This window comes from Muntiacus reevesi, chromosome X (genome assembly GCF_963930625.1).
Source record: "Muntiacus reevesi chromosome X, mMunRee1.1, whole genome shotgun sequence".
In the NCBI taxonomy this organism is placed as follows: domain Eukaryota; kingdom Metazoa; phylum Chordata; class Mammalia; order Artiodactyla; family Cervidae; genus Muntiacus; species Muntiacus reevesi.
This window is the reverse complement of record NC_089271.1, coordinates 54498746-54515793: the sequence shown is the minus strand read 5'-3', so window position 1 is coordinate 54515793 and position 17048 is coordinate 54498746. Positions and strand designations below refer to the sequence as shown.

The window sequence follows — 17048 nt, the reverse complement described above, 5'->3', positions numbered from 1 at the left end:
TAGCATTTAGTCACAGCGACCATGAAGTCTTTGTTCCTTTAGAGCCACTATGAACCCCATGTTTAATCATAGCTGATGTGTTTTAATCCATTTTAGTTGTTAGTCTTATTGGCACTCAACTTGTCCCTACATGATGCAGACTCATAGTGTGAATCTGCCCACACAGGGGCAAGTGCAAAGCCAGCGCTCAGTTAGTGTGGGTTGAAGTACGTCAAACTGAGTATAGTGTATTGACATCATGCTTGACTGTTTTATTACAACATTATAATACTGTGCTCATCCCTCCACCAGATTTTGAAACTGGCATTATCCCCTTGGCTGTCTTGGGTGTGATGCATACTATGTTTGGAGACTGAAGAATGAAGATTCCTTCTCCTTCATTGGAATTTAGTACCTTATTTGGGGGACAAGTGACTCAACTAAGCTCATGAACTTGATTACCTTCTTGGTTTACAAAAGTCCTTTCCCCACATGACCATTAATTCTTGCTCACACTGTTTTCTCTGTGCCATCATCTGCTATTGTTCTACTTTCTGGAACCTTGCATGGTTCACGTTTCCCCTTTCCCTGACACACTTCTCTCCTCCATATCATTGTACCAGCACCCCTGTGAAAGTTGTTTATCAGTAAATCTCCAATGGCTTCTTTACTCAGCTTCCTCCCCTTAATGGTTTTTCCAATCATGGCTGTGCACTTTGAGGACAGAGTATTTTGGCTTTGAACACATCAAAGACCCTTTGGTAACTAACCTTCATTTCTCCTAAGTTTAGTTTTCTGATTTCTAACCTGGGGCAAAAGAGCTAGCTTTCCTGTGTCCTTGTGAAATGAGCTTCACAAGAGACCACCAGGACATCATGAAGCATACAGAGTCTAGGATGTGTAAATTATTTTACCCATGGTTGCTTGAGTATGGGCTGCTACCTGAGAAGTGCTGAATAAAATGTAGGGGGTTAGACAGCCCCTTGAATTTGTCTCACTACTCTGAGAGGTCACAGTAATCTTTGCATAGGAAATGCTGGGACTTATGCAGAATTGTTGGCCATCATGTTAAAGTCTACAGATATTTTTCCACTTTTTATCCCCCAAATAATTTTATTTTCTGGTTAGGCTACCTCAGCACTCAGCTATCAGGCAGTTCAGTTCTAGCTGAACATGCTTCACTAATTTTTTTTTTATTGAGATATAATTGACATATAATATTCTATACTTTTAAGTTGGATGGTGTGTTGATTTTTACATTATATATTGCAATATGAATACCACTCTAGCATTGGGTAACATCCCCATCATGTCACATAGTTATCTTTTTATTTCTGTTTCACTAAATTTTATTGTGGCACTTGTGTACACTGGTGGAAAGTGAACAATTCTGAGTGACTAATTATCTGTTTTCATAGTTCTTCATATTTCTCGTATTGTTTGTGTGAATTCCTATGAAAACAACTGCTTGATAGTTTAACCTCTTTCGCGATTACATTCTCACCTAGGACTGGAAACACTGGATAGAGTATGGTGTTGACATTGCAGTCATTAAGGATTGCCTTAGAATGGAGATACATTCCCCCCCAACCCCACATTTAACCTCAAAATTAGGCTATTTTCTTCCTGTTTACACACATGTTTGACTATCAGGCATTTCATCCATGATGTCCCACAATTTACCATATTGGTGTTTAGTAATGATGATGTTACTGAAGTGTCTTATAATTCCAGCCCCTGTGACTCTTTATACTCACCATGACATTTGCCTCTAGTACCTCAGGGTGGTATGTGTGGATGTGGGTTCATCTCCACTCATCAGATAAGGAAAATGAGGCACAGAGTGGTTAAGGATATCAAACAAAGAAAATAGTTTAAAATGTCAGGCCTTGAATTTGAACCTGTCTTTTGGTACTTGTACTAGTCAATGTCTGGTTGCTGTCAGCATAAAGCATTCTATGTTAATTAGCACAGGGATTAATTTCAGGAGTTAGGAGCATATAAACACTGTCTTTCTAGGGCCTGGAGATACAGGTCTATTCATGGCCTCTCAGAATGATTATTATAGTCATTCAGCAAAGTTGGTCCCCAAGGGCAGATGCCACAGTTGAGTGGGGAATCAGGATGTTTCCAGCATATCTGTTGGCTTTAGGCATAGGGTGTCTTAATTGCTTTCCTAGAAGCAGCAAATTCCACCAGAATTGTTAGCTCTTAATTGTTTTCTTGGAAGCAGGAAATTCCACCAGAATTGTTAGCCCTGCAGCTACATTCACAACTCCAGCATGCCCATCTTAACATCTCTCTACCTCTCTCATTAAAATGCCTCTAAAATAAATTTGATCAGTGTGCATCAGATTGACAGAAGATAAAATGCATCTGGAATCCTACTAAGTTAAAAACTCTAAGAAATGGAAAACTAAGCTGCTGCCCAGACTCTTCAGTATAGAGAGGGATATTTTTGCACGGAGCTTGAAGAACCAATGCTGAGAAAACCAATATAAGGCATCCAACACAGTGTTCTTAACCCTGTGCTCTCTAGTCCTCTTCTTCTCCTTCCAGTCCATTTGGCACTACTATTCATAAAACCTGGGTGAAACTTAAAACTCTGTTTGTGCTCTAGGCTGCCTAATGAATTTAGATGTATGCTGGAGAAAAAGAGGAATCTCAAAGCCTGAGCATATTATGTTTTCCAGTATAAAGTACTTTTGTTTAAATGGAATTCTTGAGAAAATAATTTTACATTCTCAAATCAGCCACCTCCCCTCAAAAGTCTATCCTAAATCTTCTCCCATTCCTCATTTTTCTTATTTCATTCTTCCTTAACAATCTCCACAGGGTTATTTCCTACTTCAGGGAGAAAACATGTCCTCATAAAAGAACTTCACTGTATTATCCTTTCTCTCAAAAATTCTCCAGATAATCTACGATATTTCCATCTTTTCTCATTTTGTGATTTAAACCTACCTAATCTCCTGATTCCTTTTTTAGTATATAATAGATATTACAAGCCAGTATGACCTTAGAATTGTACTGTCTGTGCTTGAACACAAAGCCCACTACTTACTAAGTTATATGATCTTGGATAATTCACTCAGCTTCTCTAAACATCCATTTCTTCTCTGTAAAATATAGTGACAAGATTACCTTATTCACAGAATGATAGGGAAAATGAAATAAGAAAATTCATAGAAAGTAATTGAAATACAACCTGCACCCAGGAAACACTCAACAAAAGTGAGTTATTATCAGATAAAAGTAGTTCAACCATAATGTACTGGCAGAGAATGTGAAGAGCTTATGGAAAAAAACAAATCTGTTTTCTCTAATCATATTGGTTATGGCAGTACTAAGAATTCTAATACATGTGTAGGTGGGGTAAATCAAGTGAATAAGTATTTTAGTTTCTAATTTTATCATCCCCTTTTATCATTCAGAACCAGTATTTCTGGTTTGGCAGAAATATATAAAATTGGTCTGGTACATTTTGTCTTACCAGATAATAAAAAAACCATGAAGGACTACTAGCATAGTCTCAAAACCACTCAGAATTCAACTTCAAGAGGCTTCCACTGGTTGATGAAGGGCCATCTTAAATTCAGTAAGTGTAGTAAGAAAAATTGTTTAAAACATCAAATATATGTAAATCCAGTAATTCAAAGTTATTCTTTTGTAATATCCTTGTCATCTGTGAAGGATTGTAGGCAACAAAATTATCATTTTGAAAACATTCAAAGAAAAATAATCAGGCACTTCCCCGACTCTCTTTTACAGTTTGTACCTGAAAATAACAAAACTGTCAATAAAAGGAAATTGTTTTAAATGTGTATCTCAATTAATAAAGGAAGAATGATAGAAGTACAACATCACAATTTTGCAAACCCTATTGATGTAATGTCTCTACACAATCATCATTAACTTTTGCTAACTGTAAAAGGAGTCACAGCTTGACATTATGTGCCTCTTTATGGAAATACTCAAAACTCCCCTTCAAGTATTCTTGCTTAAAAATTACACCTATATCTGGTTCACAGATTCAATTATTGATATACAAGAAATACACAGAAAAAAAGGATATTCTAAACTATAGCATAGGGATACAATCAGTAAAGTCAAGAATGTAGAAAACTCTACAAGTCACATGATCTACCTTCTCCAATGAAAAAATGATGTGAAAAAATAGAGGGTAGGTTGGGAACCTGTAGATCAAAGACTTAAAAAAAGTATCCAAAAAGCTAAGCAAAATTGAACTGCAGTGTTTGAGTATACATTTGTGTGATAAAACTATATGGAAAATCATGAAGGTGATTACTATAAATGTCAGGAAGGGTGGAAGGAGTGGGTTGTGATTGGACAGGGTAGAGAGAGGCCTTCTGGATTGACTGGCAAAGTTCTAATTGCTGATTTGAGTGGTGGTTACAAGTGTGTTTTTCTTCTAAGTCAATAAGTTATAATTTTGTGTTATGCAATTTTCTGTATTTGTGCTCTATTTTGCAATAAAAATTAAGTTGAAAATGATTAATTAAGCAGTGACCAGATATTTCCTACACTTTCTTTAAAAAAAAAAAAAAGCCTTTGATGAGACTTCTCCCATTTACTAATGAACTCTTTCAAAGTTCTAGGCAGATCCACCAGAGACAATTGCCCCATCACACAAATCTAGGGTTTGGTCCAAGGTTAGTCTCCGTGTATATTCCTGGTCAGTGTTTCTCTCTCTGGTATATCTGCCTTCTCCTGAACCCCAAAGATGATGGTTTGTGAAGACATCCAGTCATTTCTCATTTCTCCTTTAAGCTTCTTAAAAGTGACTGATGCTTTGTTCTCTAACAGAGATAATACTAAGTAGCAGTTATGTTAATATTCTCATGGTTAATACAAATGACCGAGGTAAAGGAAACGTCCCTGGTCTGTCCTGCTTCCTTGCTATTGCTAACTTTATGTGAACACAATTCCCTAAACCTTGACACGTTCTCCCAGAGACAATTTACTAAGTCTATTCGAGGTTCACAGAATGCCCAAAAGAGTCTTCAGCACATGGCTTCCGCGCATTCACCCTTTCATTTCTTCCTATTCATTGTGAATAGGTGTGCACATTCTCTTTGCTGCTGCTGCTAAGTCGCTTCAGTCGTGTCCGACTCTGTGCGACCCCATAGACTCCACCAGGCTCCACCATCCCTGGGATTCTCCAGGCAAGAATACTGGAGTGGGTTGCCATTTCCTTCTCCAAGGCATTAAAGTGAAAAGTGAAAGTGAAGTCGCTCAGTCTTGTCCGACTCTTTGCGACCCCATGGACTGCAGCCTACCAGGCTCCTCCGTTCATGGGATTTTCCAGGCAAGAGTACATTCTCTTTAAGTGATAGCAAATAATTAAGTCTTTTTACCTGAGGCAAAAAGAATGAAAGGGTTTGACATCTAATGGCTTAGGAATAGCACAGAACTAGTAAAATAATGGCAACCAGGCTGAAACCACCAAGCATGCAAGTGTGTTAGACATAGGACATTTTTTTCTACCCTTGAAATGTTGAGAACAAAATTTTTGTTTTAAATCTGCTTCTAATTTTTATATTCTGGCTTGTTGTTGGATTTATTTAATATGACTTTATCTCATACTAACAAATTACATTTTCCCACGACCTTTTTCTCTATTTCAGTTTGATCTAAATTAAGATAATTTACAAACCAGCTCTTCTAGGCTTTGGCACAAGTGTTACAAACGCTGAGTGAGATTCTATTGCTTAGGGTCTTATGGATTTTGTCCATCTCAGAGGTCTTAATTGGCTTAATTATGCTGATACCCACAACACCTGTAAGGTTCCAATATGACACTGATTCTTTCTTAAGATCAAACCCATTATCAGCAGTAAGAAGGTTCTAGGTCCCCAGAATTAGAGGGAAGTCTAATGCTGTGTACCTCAGCTGTACTCCAGGGAGGTTAGTGAGGCAGGTACACCAGAATACAGTTGATGAAAAGAATACAAGAGATCTGAGTCCCCTACCTATCTGACCCACCACCACATCACAGGCTAGCCATTGTCCAGGCACTTGCACAAATGCTATAGGTTGTGCAGCTAGACTGGGACAAGGGTTTCATTGGGAACTTCTTCCAAGCAGACACAGCCCAAGTGCTTTACATGAAAAGAGGTTATAAGCCCATCTTTACACCATGAAAGCCATCAGCCAAAGTTACAGGTTTATTTATTGGGGGGGGGGGGGGGCAGCGCACTGGAAAGGGTTTCAAATTAATGTCTGATCTAAAGTCGCATTTCCAAGGTTCAGCTTCATCTTCCTGTATTTCAAGAGCACCTCCCTAATCACTAATTTCTTCTTTCAGTTGCTGGGTAAACCTTTAACCCCTATCCTACTTCCATTTATTCAATGGGAATGTTCATTTTCACTAGAATCTGAGTAGAATTGGAAATCAGGTGTGCCTGTCTAGGTTTAATCATTACATCGTGGTCAAATCGCTCTCCCGGAGCGCGTATACAAAAATGAATGGAAATTTTCATTAAAAAAAAAAAGCCTTTTGGACCTCAGCCAGGACTAAGGATGCGGGAGGCCAAGCATACGGATGGCAGCTAGGGGTCAATCCCCGCCCGGCACCGGGTCGGCAGTGGAAGAGTCGGAAGTGGTCGGGGTTTGGGGGAGGAGATCCGCTCACACACAACAGGAGAGGCTGCGCCGCCATATCTGCTGCCGCCGCCGCAGTTGCGAATGCAGTGTCGGGACCCGGCTGCCTCCACGCCGCCGCTAAGGTTCGTGTCGCTTCCCTATCCCGACTCCCCACTCTTGCCGCCTCACCCCCGGCGGCACTGCCAGCTCTTTCTGGCCCATTAAGCCCGTTCCCTCCCCGCATCTATCAGGGCTGAAGACGATGGATTTGGGCAGCAGCAGCAGCAGCGACTCGGCTCCCGACTGCTGGGACCAGGTGGACATGGAAGCACCGGGTTTGGCCCCGAGCGGGGACCGAGCCTCCTCGGCGTTGGCGGCGGCCGCCGCGGAGGTCCAGCATGAGCCCTTCAGCTCGGCCTTCAGCCGTCAGCTCAACATCAACGCCAAACCCTTCGTGCCTAACGTCCATGCCGCGGAGTTCGTGCCGGCCTTCCTGCGGGGCCCGAGCCAGCCGCAGACCCCCCCGAACGACGCCCCCAGCTTCTATGAAACCTGTACGGGCGCGGGCGACCCTCAAGGTAAAAGGCTGGGACGGGGGGCACCTGTGGAACATTCCAAAGAGGAACAGTTTTTGTGGCGTGAAGGTTCCAATTCAGCCGTTACCATGGAACTTTCAGAACCTGTTGTAGAAAATGGAGAGGTGGAGATGGTTTTAGAAGAGTCATGGGAGCACAATAAAGAAGTAAGTGAAGCCGAGCCAGGGGGTAGTTCCTTGGGAGATTCGGGGCCCCCAGAAGAAAGTGGCCAGGAAATGATGGAGAAAGAGGAAATCAGAAAATCGAAATCCGTGGTTGTACCCTCAGGTGCTCCTAAAAAAGAACACGTAAATGTGGTATTCATTGGGCATGTCGATGCCGGGAAGTCAACCATTGGAGGACAGATCATGTTTTTGACAGGAATGGTTGACAAAAGAACACTTGAGAAATATGAAAGAGAAGCTAAAGAAAAAAACAGAGAAACTTGGTATTTGTCCTGGGCCTTAGATACAAACCAGGAAGAACGAGACAAGGGTAAAACAGTAGAAGTGGGTCGTGCCTATTTTGAGACCGAAAAGAAACATTTCACAATTTTAGATGCCCCTGGCCATAAGAGTTTTGTCCCAAATATGATTGGTGGTGCTTCTCAAGCTGATTTGGCTGTACTGGTAATCTCTGCCAGGAAAGGAGAGTTTGAGACTGGATTTGAAAAAGGTGGACAGACAAGAGAACATGCAATGTTGGCAAAAACGGCAGGGGTGAAATATTTGATAGTGCTTATTAATAAGATGGATGATCCCACAGTAAATTGGAGCATTGAGAGATATGAAGAATGTAAAGAAAAGCTAGTGCCCTTTTTGAAAAAAGTCGGCTTTAGTCCCAAAAAGGATATTCACTTTATGCCCTGCTCAGGGCTGACCGGGGCAAATATTAAAGAGCAATCAGATTTCTGCCCCTGGTACACTGGATTACCATTCATTCCATATCTGGATAATATGCCAAACTTCAACAGATCCATTGATGGACCAATTAGACTGCCAATTGTGGATAAGTACAAGGATATGGGCACTGTGGTCCTGGGAAAGCTGGAATCAGGATCCATTTTTAAAGGCCAGCAGCTTGTGATGATGCCAAACAAGCACAATGTGGAAGTTCTTGGAATACTTTCTGATGATGCTGAAACTGATTATGTAGCCCCAGGTGAAAACCTTAAAATCAGACTGAAGGGAATTGAAGAAGAAGAGATTCTTCCAGGATTCATACTCTGTGATCCTACTAATCTTTGCCATTCTGGACGCACATTTGATGTTCAGATAGTGATTATTGAGCACAAGTCCATCATCTGTCCAGGTTATAATGCAGTGCTGCACATTCATACTTGTATTGAGGAAGTTGAGATAACAGCCTTAATCTCCTTGGTAGATAAAAAATCAGGAGAAAAGAGTAAGACACGGCCCCGCTTCGTGAAGCAAGATCAAGTGTGCATTGCCCGTTTAAGGACAGCAGGAACTATCTGCCTTGAGACATTCAAAGATTTTCCTCAGATGGGTCGTTTTACTTTAAGAGATGAGGGTAAGACCATTGCAATTGGCAAAGTTCTGAAACTGGTCCCAGAGAAGGACTAAGCAGTTTTCTTGATACCCCTATACGATACTGTGAGAATTGACTATGATAAAGTTCACCATCTTCTCTTATTTACTACACATTGACAAACTTTTCTCATATTTTGCAAAGAAAAATTTCACAGCAAAAATCCATGTTTTGTCAGCTCTCATGTTGAGATCTCAGTTATGTCACTGTTGAATTTACCCACAAGTTTCCTCCTCCTATTCCATTCTGCTTCCTTGAACAAAATCAGTAAAATCTTTGTAACTGATGTGGATGTAATTGTCTATAACAATGAAAAATTAATATATTTTTAATTTTTCATTTTCCTTTAGGATAGACAACCCTTGTTCCAATCAGACCAATCAGAATATGTCAGTGTGTGTGTACATGTTAAAGACAACTAACATGTGAATAAAATATTCCATTTGAAACTCTTATTGGTATTTGAAGTGCTTTTGAATATTTTTAAAATTTGTAATACTTCTCAGTTAGCTTTTTCACTTTCTCAAATAACTGAATACATCTTATTACCTGGGTTTTTAAAAACTGTCCTGCATTCACTGCTTTAAATGAAGAATTTATAAATAATGCACAGGTTTGTGTTAAAGGAAAGGTTTTAATTTTGATGAAAAAAATTTTAGAGCTCTTCCCATTGAACTTTGTTTTCTGTATTCAAGTCCAGTTAATAAAGGATCTCTTCTGCTTCCCTACTTGGTATTTGGAAAAAAAGAAAAAAGCTCATGCCATCTACTAAGTCCCCAAATGTTGAACATGGCCAGATTACAAATATACCTGGGGATCAGATAGTATGTTAACTAGACTGTTTTCTGTACTCCTTGGGCTTCATTGGTGGCTCAGACAGTAAAGAATCCACCTGCAATGTGGGAGACCTGGGTTTGGTCCCTGGGTTGGGAAGATCCCCTGGAGGAGGGCATGGCAACCCACCCTGGTATTCTTGCCTGGAGAATCCCCAAGGACAGGGGAGCCTGGCGAACTACAGTCCCTAGGGGGGTCACAAACAGTTGGACATGATTGAGCGACTAAATACAGCACAGCTTCATCTTAACACACCCCTTTGTTTTATTCACTGAGAACCTTGTGGTGTGGGGCACAACACAACAAGGGGCATTACTGTTGAGAAGATAAATGCTTGCAATAGTGAGTCAGTCATTGACTGACAAGTAAGGGTTAATGAGAGTCCTGAGCTTAGAAATGGGGAGACCATTCCACTCTCCCATTCTTCACTGGGGTTCGTAGGAAAGGTGAGGGGTCATTTTTACAATCAAATCACCCCATTCTTGGGGTCAGAGATAACAGAACTTGTCCATGAAGAGTACATTGAGGAAAACACCAACTGTAGATCCTGAGGTGACTACTTTTATTGCCAGGAGAGAGGCTTTGTAACCTGTGTAACTCAACAACTGCAAGAACTTTGTCTTGGTAAGTGGGTAGTGGCCCAGTGTAAACACTGCCCAGTGGTGGGCACAGCGAATTCCTCACACTCATGGGGTGGTTGAACAAGGGTGGGGATTGCTGCTGGAACACCCCGGGCGATGCTCAGGATCCTTCTCCACGGTCCCCTTTGTTTGTGTCCCCATGTACCTTCAGAATCAGAGATAGCCACAGGTCTTTTCAGAGCATCAATAGCATGGCTCTGTGAATCATCCAACCATAGATCTTCAGGACACCCACAAAGGAAAAGAGGTTTTTTATTTTGTCCTATGTCAGATGACCTAACCCACAGGGATGTGTCTCATGTTGTCTTGGACCCAGTCCTTTAATAATTAGAGTATCAGTGGCAAGAGTTTCATCTTACTTTCGAGTTCATTCTTTTGCCTCTGTGCTCTGGACTTTGTACAAAATGGAGTGTTTGCTAAAAGTTTTACTGTGGCAGCCACTTTTTAAAAATCTATTTCAGATGCTGCATCAATCTCACTGATTTTACAATTTTAGTAATTTACCAATTTACCATCTACTAATAGGTCAAAGCCACAAGGCAGAGCAGAACTCTCTTTCTCCATCCAATTTGGATAACTCCATCAAGAACTGTCTCCTAAATGTCTTTTCCATTAGCCAGTTGTATAGAAACTTCTCCACCAGGAGCTCAGAACTATATATAAAAAACAACATTCAGAAATCAGGACATAAATCTTTGGGAGTGGATTTTAGAAACTAATAATTTTCATTTCAGAGATGATCCAGGTGGTTTGAGACTCTTTAGGAAAATATATACACTCGTAACAGTTTTTTTCTAGCTTCATGAGTAACTTTCTTTATAGTTCTTAATGTCTGGTAGTGTTCTCCAATACTGCAAATTAAGGCCATTCACAAGCACAGTACTGTTTCCCCAGGGCATACAAAACAGTGTCCCTTCAGAGGTCCCCTGTTGCCTCTAATTTAGACCTATTTAACTTAACTGTGCTTAAGAGCATCTCAAATTCCTGACAAGCAAGATAAATGTAGAAACTCCCCAAGTCTGGCTGCATCCTGTAAATACATCATGAACTTCCTACTTCAGGATTTCTCAATATGTGCCTACCCATTTCACTCTTGGCAGCTTTTCTCCCAAGGCTCTTCCTTTTATTCTTCTGGTCATTATTAGGACATTTAGGAAAGGGTGCCAGTTTATTTGGTACTTCAGCAAAGACCCATGAAAGAAAGAAAGTGGAAAGTTTGGGTTGGGCAGAAGCTAGCAGGTCTCCACATTACTCACTTCGAGCACCTTTCTCTGGTACCCAGGACAAATTGTCAGTGCTATTAATACCCACTATGGTTACCATTCTTGTCTCCCAATAGACAAATCCTTTCTCAAAATAGACCTTTTAACAGTGCCATGATTCTGATTTACTACAATGCAAGAACCTGTACTTTTTAAAGTTTACGTATACACATTTTGCAGTGCAAGTATTCAACTCACACACTAATTAAAATGGCCTATTTAGTGGCAGGAAAATTATTACTGTTTCATGGCCATTCAAAAGAAATTATCCAGCAACCACAGAAATTCTGCCAAAACTTGAGCATCTGGACATGTTCACATTGATCCAATGCCTGTTTCTATGTTCAGTATCATTCTATATTTTCTTTCTTTTAAATTTTTGAAATTTATGTATTAACTGAAGGATCATTGCTTTACAGAATTTCATTGTTTTCTGTCAAACATCAACATGAGATTCTCTATTTTCTGTTGAAAGTATTGACATTTTTTCATTTGTCCTAGTTTTCATTTAACAATAATCTGCTCATGTTTGGCCACTGAGGGGAAGGAAAGTTTGATCCCAGATTTCTCACTAGGGACGTGACCACTTCTGGGGAAAGTGGACTTGCCTTAGTATTTGGGAGAGGCTTCTTCAAAACACCCTGGGTGTGTTCATGTTCGACCAATCACCAAAATCAACAAGGGAAAAGGAAGAGAAAATAAAACCCTTCTGTATGAACATGCCATGAATGAGAAAACAAAACAAGAGGGAAAAAAAAGCTTTGCTTACATGTAAGAGAGCACAGTATACAGTTGGACACTATAGCCTTTAGAATGTTGACTGTAGGCTTCCCTTACAGTTCCATCTTGCACTCAACACTGACAGATCATTTTAGAGGAAATTTGTCTAAATTCTAGGGGGATTCTCTTTTCCTTCACTTACCCTTTAAAAATCATACAGTTTCTTTATAACTCAGTGGATGAAAAGTTCAGTCAAGTTCTAAGAATCAGACATCAATCAAAAGGGGTTTCAGCAAAGCCCCTTATTTTCTACTCAGATTAATGTTCAACTATCTGAATTTACATGGACACATAATTTGCAGATAGTCCTCAGCCCCCTAAGGAAGATATTTGTATCTTTCACTGTTGAACTTAAAAAGTTCAGACAATATTGAGATCTGCCCCCAGTTTTAGAGTGAGAGGACAAAAAGGAAAAAAAAAAAGGTTTGTATCTCTCATTTGACATGATATATATCCAATAAGTAAATTACAGCTCTTTCCTCACATTTGGAGCTCTGATTAAAAGGCTTCCTCTAATCTCTGAGACTTAAATGAATTATCTCCTCCCCAAACTGCTTTTACTAGCTCTACTACAGTCTTTCAGTGACCTTTTGCCACAGCAATAAATTTACAGAAGAAGAACACATTGTTACATAGCAGATGAGCAAGAAAGTCTCCCAATGACTTCTGCTGGTTTAGCTGACATTTCATGGATTAAAGGTTTGTTGTTGTTTAGTGATTAAGTGGTGTCTGACTCTTTGTGACCCTATGGACTGCAGCACCAGGTTCCTTCTGTTCTCTGCTGATTAAAGGTTAGTGCTTGATTTCTACCTTTGTATTTCTTTTTGCACCCTGCTTTAACTGATGCTCACATGACATATATTATTTAGCTTTCCAAACTGCTTTAGCTTCTTTTGTCAATTTTGTTAAGTTATAAATGAACAGGTGAAATAAAATATATTAACACATTTTTAAATATCTAAAGGGTTAGCTCTTTGAGTGATGCTAATGACAGAATGCTCCATCCCCATCTGTGTTCTTCAATGCATGCGAAACCCAAAAGAACTCTGAAAGGGTAAATGAACCTCAAGCATGCATTTTACACATTTGAGAAGGGAACATCAAGGTTCGAAGGGAAGGAGATACATCTAAGGAGGCTCTACCCTTAAAGGATGGTAATTCAGGACAGATAGGTGGTGGCTTCACAAGATCCTGGTGGTGGGTGAAAAGTTGCTATGACCAAACTGAACATAATTCAAGAACATTTGCCTCTATGGATGGCACACTACTCAAGGCCTGGAGGGAATTTCGGGACATGAGAAAGGTCATATTGATTTCACAGCAGAATCTGAGCTGGGCCTCCAAGTGGCTAGGGGACAGATGCACATCAGATTCATTTTGTGAGACAAAGAGGTCAAAACCTCTGGCACTACTAGTAGCATGGCAGCCAACTCTGAGGATGGTAATATTGTCAAGCCTCACAGATCCCCAAGTATCAGTGTTCGGTCTCACACTATCTACCAATACCTGGCTGAATTAGCAGCAGCTCATCTAGTTACACCTCTCTAGTTCGCAGTATGAGCAGTGCCACCCAATAAGTTTGGCTGTTTGTCTGCTAGTCTCTTCATTAACTGATGCTCACCCCATTTAATCCAGTATTTAGGGATAGTTTGTTTACTTGCCTGTAGGTAGTCAGATTGGATAGCAGTGAGCAGATAGTCTTGGCTGAGTTCATAAAAAACATCCAAAGCCATGACCTGGGAAAATACCTCACAGAGAAAATATAAAGCTTGTTGTGCACCCATTTAGAGCCATATGGATGAGAGCTCCACTTGAGGATGACAATTAAGCCATCTAATAAGATGATTTCAGCGATGATATCCTCACAGCCTTGTGAAAGCATGTTAAATTCCAAGAACAGTGCTATATGGTAAAGTTCCATGGCTTCCAAACCCTGATCATGTTTGGCTTCCCTGCGACGAGAGCCTGAACTTCACTGAGACTCCACACAGAGGTGCTGCAGTGCAAAACAGAGGTCCACCATGTCATATTTGCATATTTTTTGGTATAATTCTTGTGGGAGTCCTCAAAGTTGAGTCTGATTTCTTCACCAGTCCGTATTCTCCTTTGTAATAAATTTCAAAAAAAAATGGAGACTATGCTGAAATAATAGCCTTGTGAGCTTTGAGCTCGTATCTAAACAGTTCTAATTTCAACCAAAGTCAGAATTCAATCTTTTTTAATGCTTAATCTTTCAGTGCTGTGCTAAGATAAATGTGAAGTCTGGGTAAGATTGCTCTCAGAAATAATATAAAATTTATGCCAGAGAACCTAGAGTTTACTTAGTGTAGAAATTTCTTGAGAATAAAATCTCAAGATACCAGATCTCTTCTTGAGGCCATGGACAATCAGGCCATTAGACAAGTTCCACTTTTGGTGCCCACTGTGTTGAGGTTAACAAATACCAGTTAGATCCTAGAATGGAAGGAGAAGATTCATGTTTCTTCAAGATGCTGTTGGTCTTATTCTTATATTTTTGTTTTAGTTTTGTGATTAATAATTTCAGTTCAAAGTCACCTGTGACTCCTAAGAGGAAAAGACAGCTGCATGAAAGGCAAAAATTATTCCTGAAAAAATAGTTTGAATTTTCCATGTACCATGCATACCTTCTCTCACATGCCCCTTTAGCTTTTCCTAGGCACATCCCTAGACCTGAACTTTCCTGACATTTTAGTAACCAGGTAGATTTTAAATTAATTATTTTTATTTGAGTTTTCTGTTGAACCCTCTATGAAAACTTACCTAACTCTTGTTTCTGTTGTTGTTTAGCTACTAAGTTGTATCCTACTCTTTGTGACCCCATGGACTGTATGTAGCCCACTAGGTTCCTCTGTCCATGAGATTTCCTAGGCAAGAATACTGGGGGGTTTCCATTTCCTTCTCCAGGCAATTATCTCGACCCAGGGATGGAACCTGTGTTTCCTGCATTGGCAGGCAGATTCTTTATACTTCCTTAAAAAAATGTTCTTTATTGGGTTTTCTTTGGATTTGCTGTTCAAGCCCTAGTAGCAGTGGACAATACTTGTCCATTTGAATTTAGGTGATAATGGAGGAGAAACAGCACATCAGCAGGAAGGCGCAAAGATGACCTCAGTGTGTCGGTCTCTAGAGGTGAAAGATGAACGCTTCTCAGCAACTACTCAGCAAAATATGTATTTTCATGTTTAAATCTGCCTTTTAGGGGGAATTGTGTTTTGTGAAGCACTTGTAAGATGCTTTTTGCAATTTTAAGACATTTATGTTTGTTTTTAATCTTAGGACTGAACTCAAAGGGAAATGTTTATTTGACTTTTTAAAAAAATTATTCAATTGAACTTCAACTTAGTGTTGAAAGTTACTATTAAAGCAGCAGTGAGGGATGCTATTCCCTGTTCTGCAATGGTTTACTCTGTCTACTAAGGAGTTTCAAACCTCATTACAGATAACCTTACTCAATTAAGATTACCATCACACAGTAAAGGTATTGTACTATTTTCCAGTAATGCTATTGTGTGAACAATATTTTGTGAAATGTTGTCTTTTTGTTCTACATATTGCAATAACTGTCATGTAATTGTTGTATTGGCAAGTCTTTTGATTTTTTTCCTCTCGAAAACTCTCACATCATGAGTCAAGTCTTCCATATTCTGAATATTTTAATACTGTGGCCATTTCTATAGAAAGATTACTTGTAGGTGTGTATCTTGAAAATAACCTCTTGTGTTTGTGTTTACATGGGTTCTGTCTAAGAGCTCAGATGAGCTCTGGAAGCTTCATCACATACTTGCACGTGACTGTGTATCTGGATTCCATGGGCAGGTGGGATGGAACCCTGCTCTTAGGTGGGGTGGCTGAAAGATAAAGATTCCTGGACTCTACTTGCTGTTTATCCACCACATCTTTACTCCAGAGAGGTAGTATTTTCTACAACACTGCATTTCTTGTGGTTGTGTTGTTACTGGTATAAAGTCAAGTGCCTGCAAAGCTAAAGGCTCAGAAATTTTTCTGAAACTGATTTCATGTCCTGTGCAAGTATTTTCTACAACGTGCGTAACAAGTATATTATAAATTTTTTTTAATTGTACATAGTGTTTTTAAAAGAAATATATATAGTATTTTTTTTCTCCAGGATCACCTTAGGAAATTCCAAACTTGAATTCATCTGTGTGAAGCATTGTAAAATAATATGTTTCTCTTTTGAGTATCATTACAGTTGCAGAGGTTTTCACTAGTTCTATTTTTCTACTGTTACTGACAAGCATGCAACACTGACTTTATCCTACATATAACTGGTGTTTCAAATAAATGGCATTGACAGAAACAAAACAACACATATGATCTGAGTTTGCAGATATAGCAGCTACAATGAAGGGCAAGTTCTGCTCTCAGCCACCTTGGTATCCCCACCTCTTCCAGAAGATCCTATTATCAGAGAAGAGGCCAGAATCAAAATATATCCCCTTCCTGACATAGAATATACATAGCATGGTGCTGAAGAAATAGTGGACCTCTTTTTTCTTCCCATTTATGTTTTAGATCGTGATCTTGGTAATCCAAAGAAGGGACTCTGACCCATGGCACAGGGGTAGTATACCATGAAGCCACTAATTAGAATCCTGAATAAGCCACCTCACCTCTCTTCTATGAATCTCTGGTGCCTCATGCATGACACAGAAGGAACAAGACCTGCAAGGCCTGTACTTGCCCAGTCTCAAGACCAAAGAAAGAACCTGCAGTCAGTGATAGAGACATCAGTGATTTAATGGGTGGGGGGCTGATCTTATGTGTCTGAAGCAAGGTCT

General features: G+C 39.8%; 1 protein-coding gene across 1 annotated transcript; it reads left to right on the top strand.

Annotated features, from left to right (window-relative positions):
* Positions 1 to 6604: 6604 nt before the first annotated feature.
* On the top strand, positions 6605 to 9178 carry GSPT2 (G1 to S phase transition 2). The gene is made up of 2 exons (XM_065915171.1): positions 6605 to 6728; positions 6837 to 9178. The coding sequence occupies exon 2, from the start codon at positions 6848 to 6850 to the stop codon at positions 8744 to 8746; it is 1899 nt and encodes a 632-aa protein (XP_065771243.1). The 5' UTR covers positions 6605 to 6728; positions 6837 to 6847; the 3' UTR covers positions 8747 to 9178.
* The last annotated feature ends 7870 nt before the right edge of the window (positions 9179 to 17048 follow it).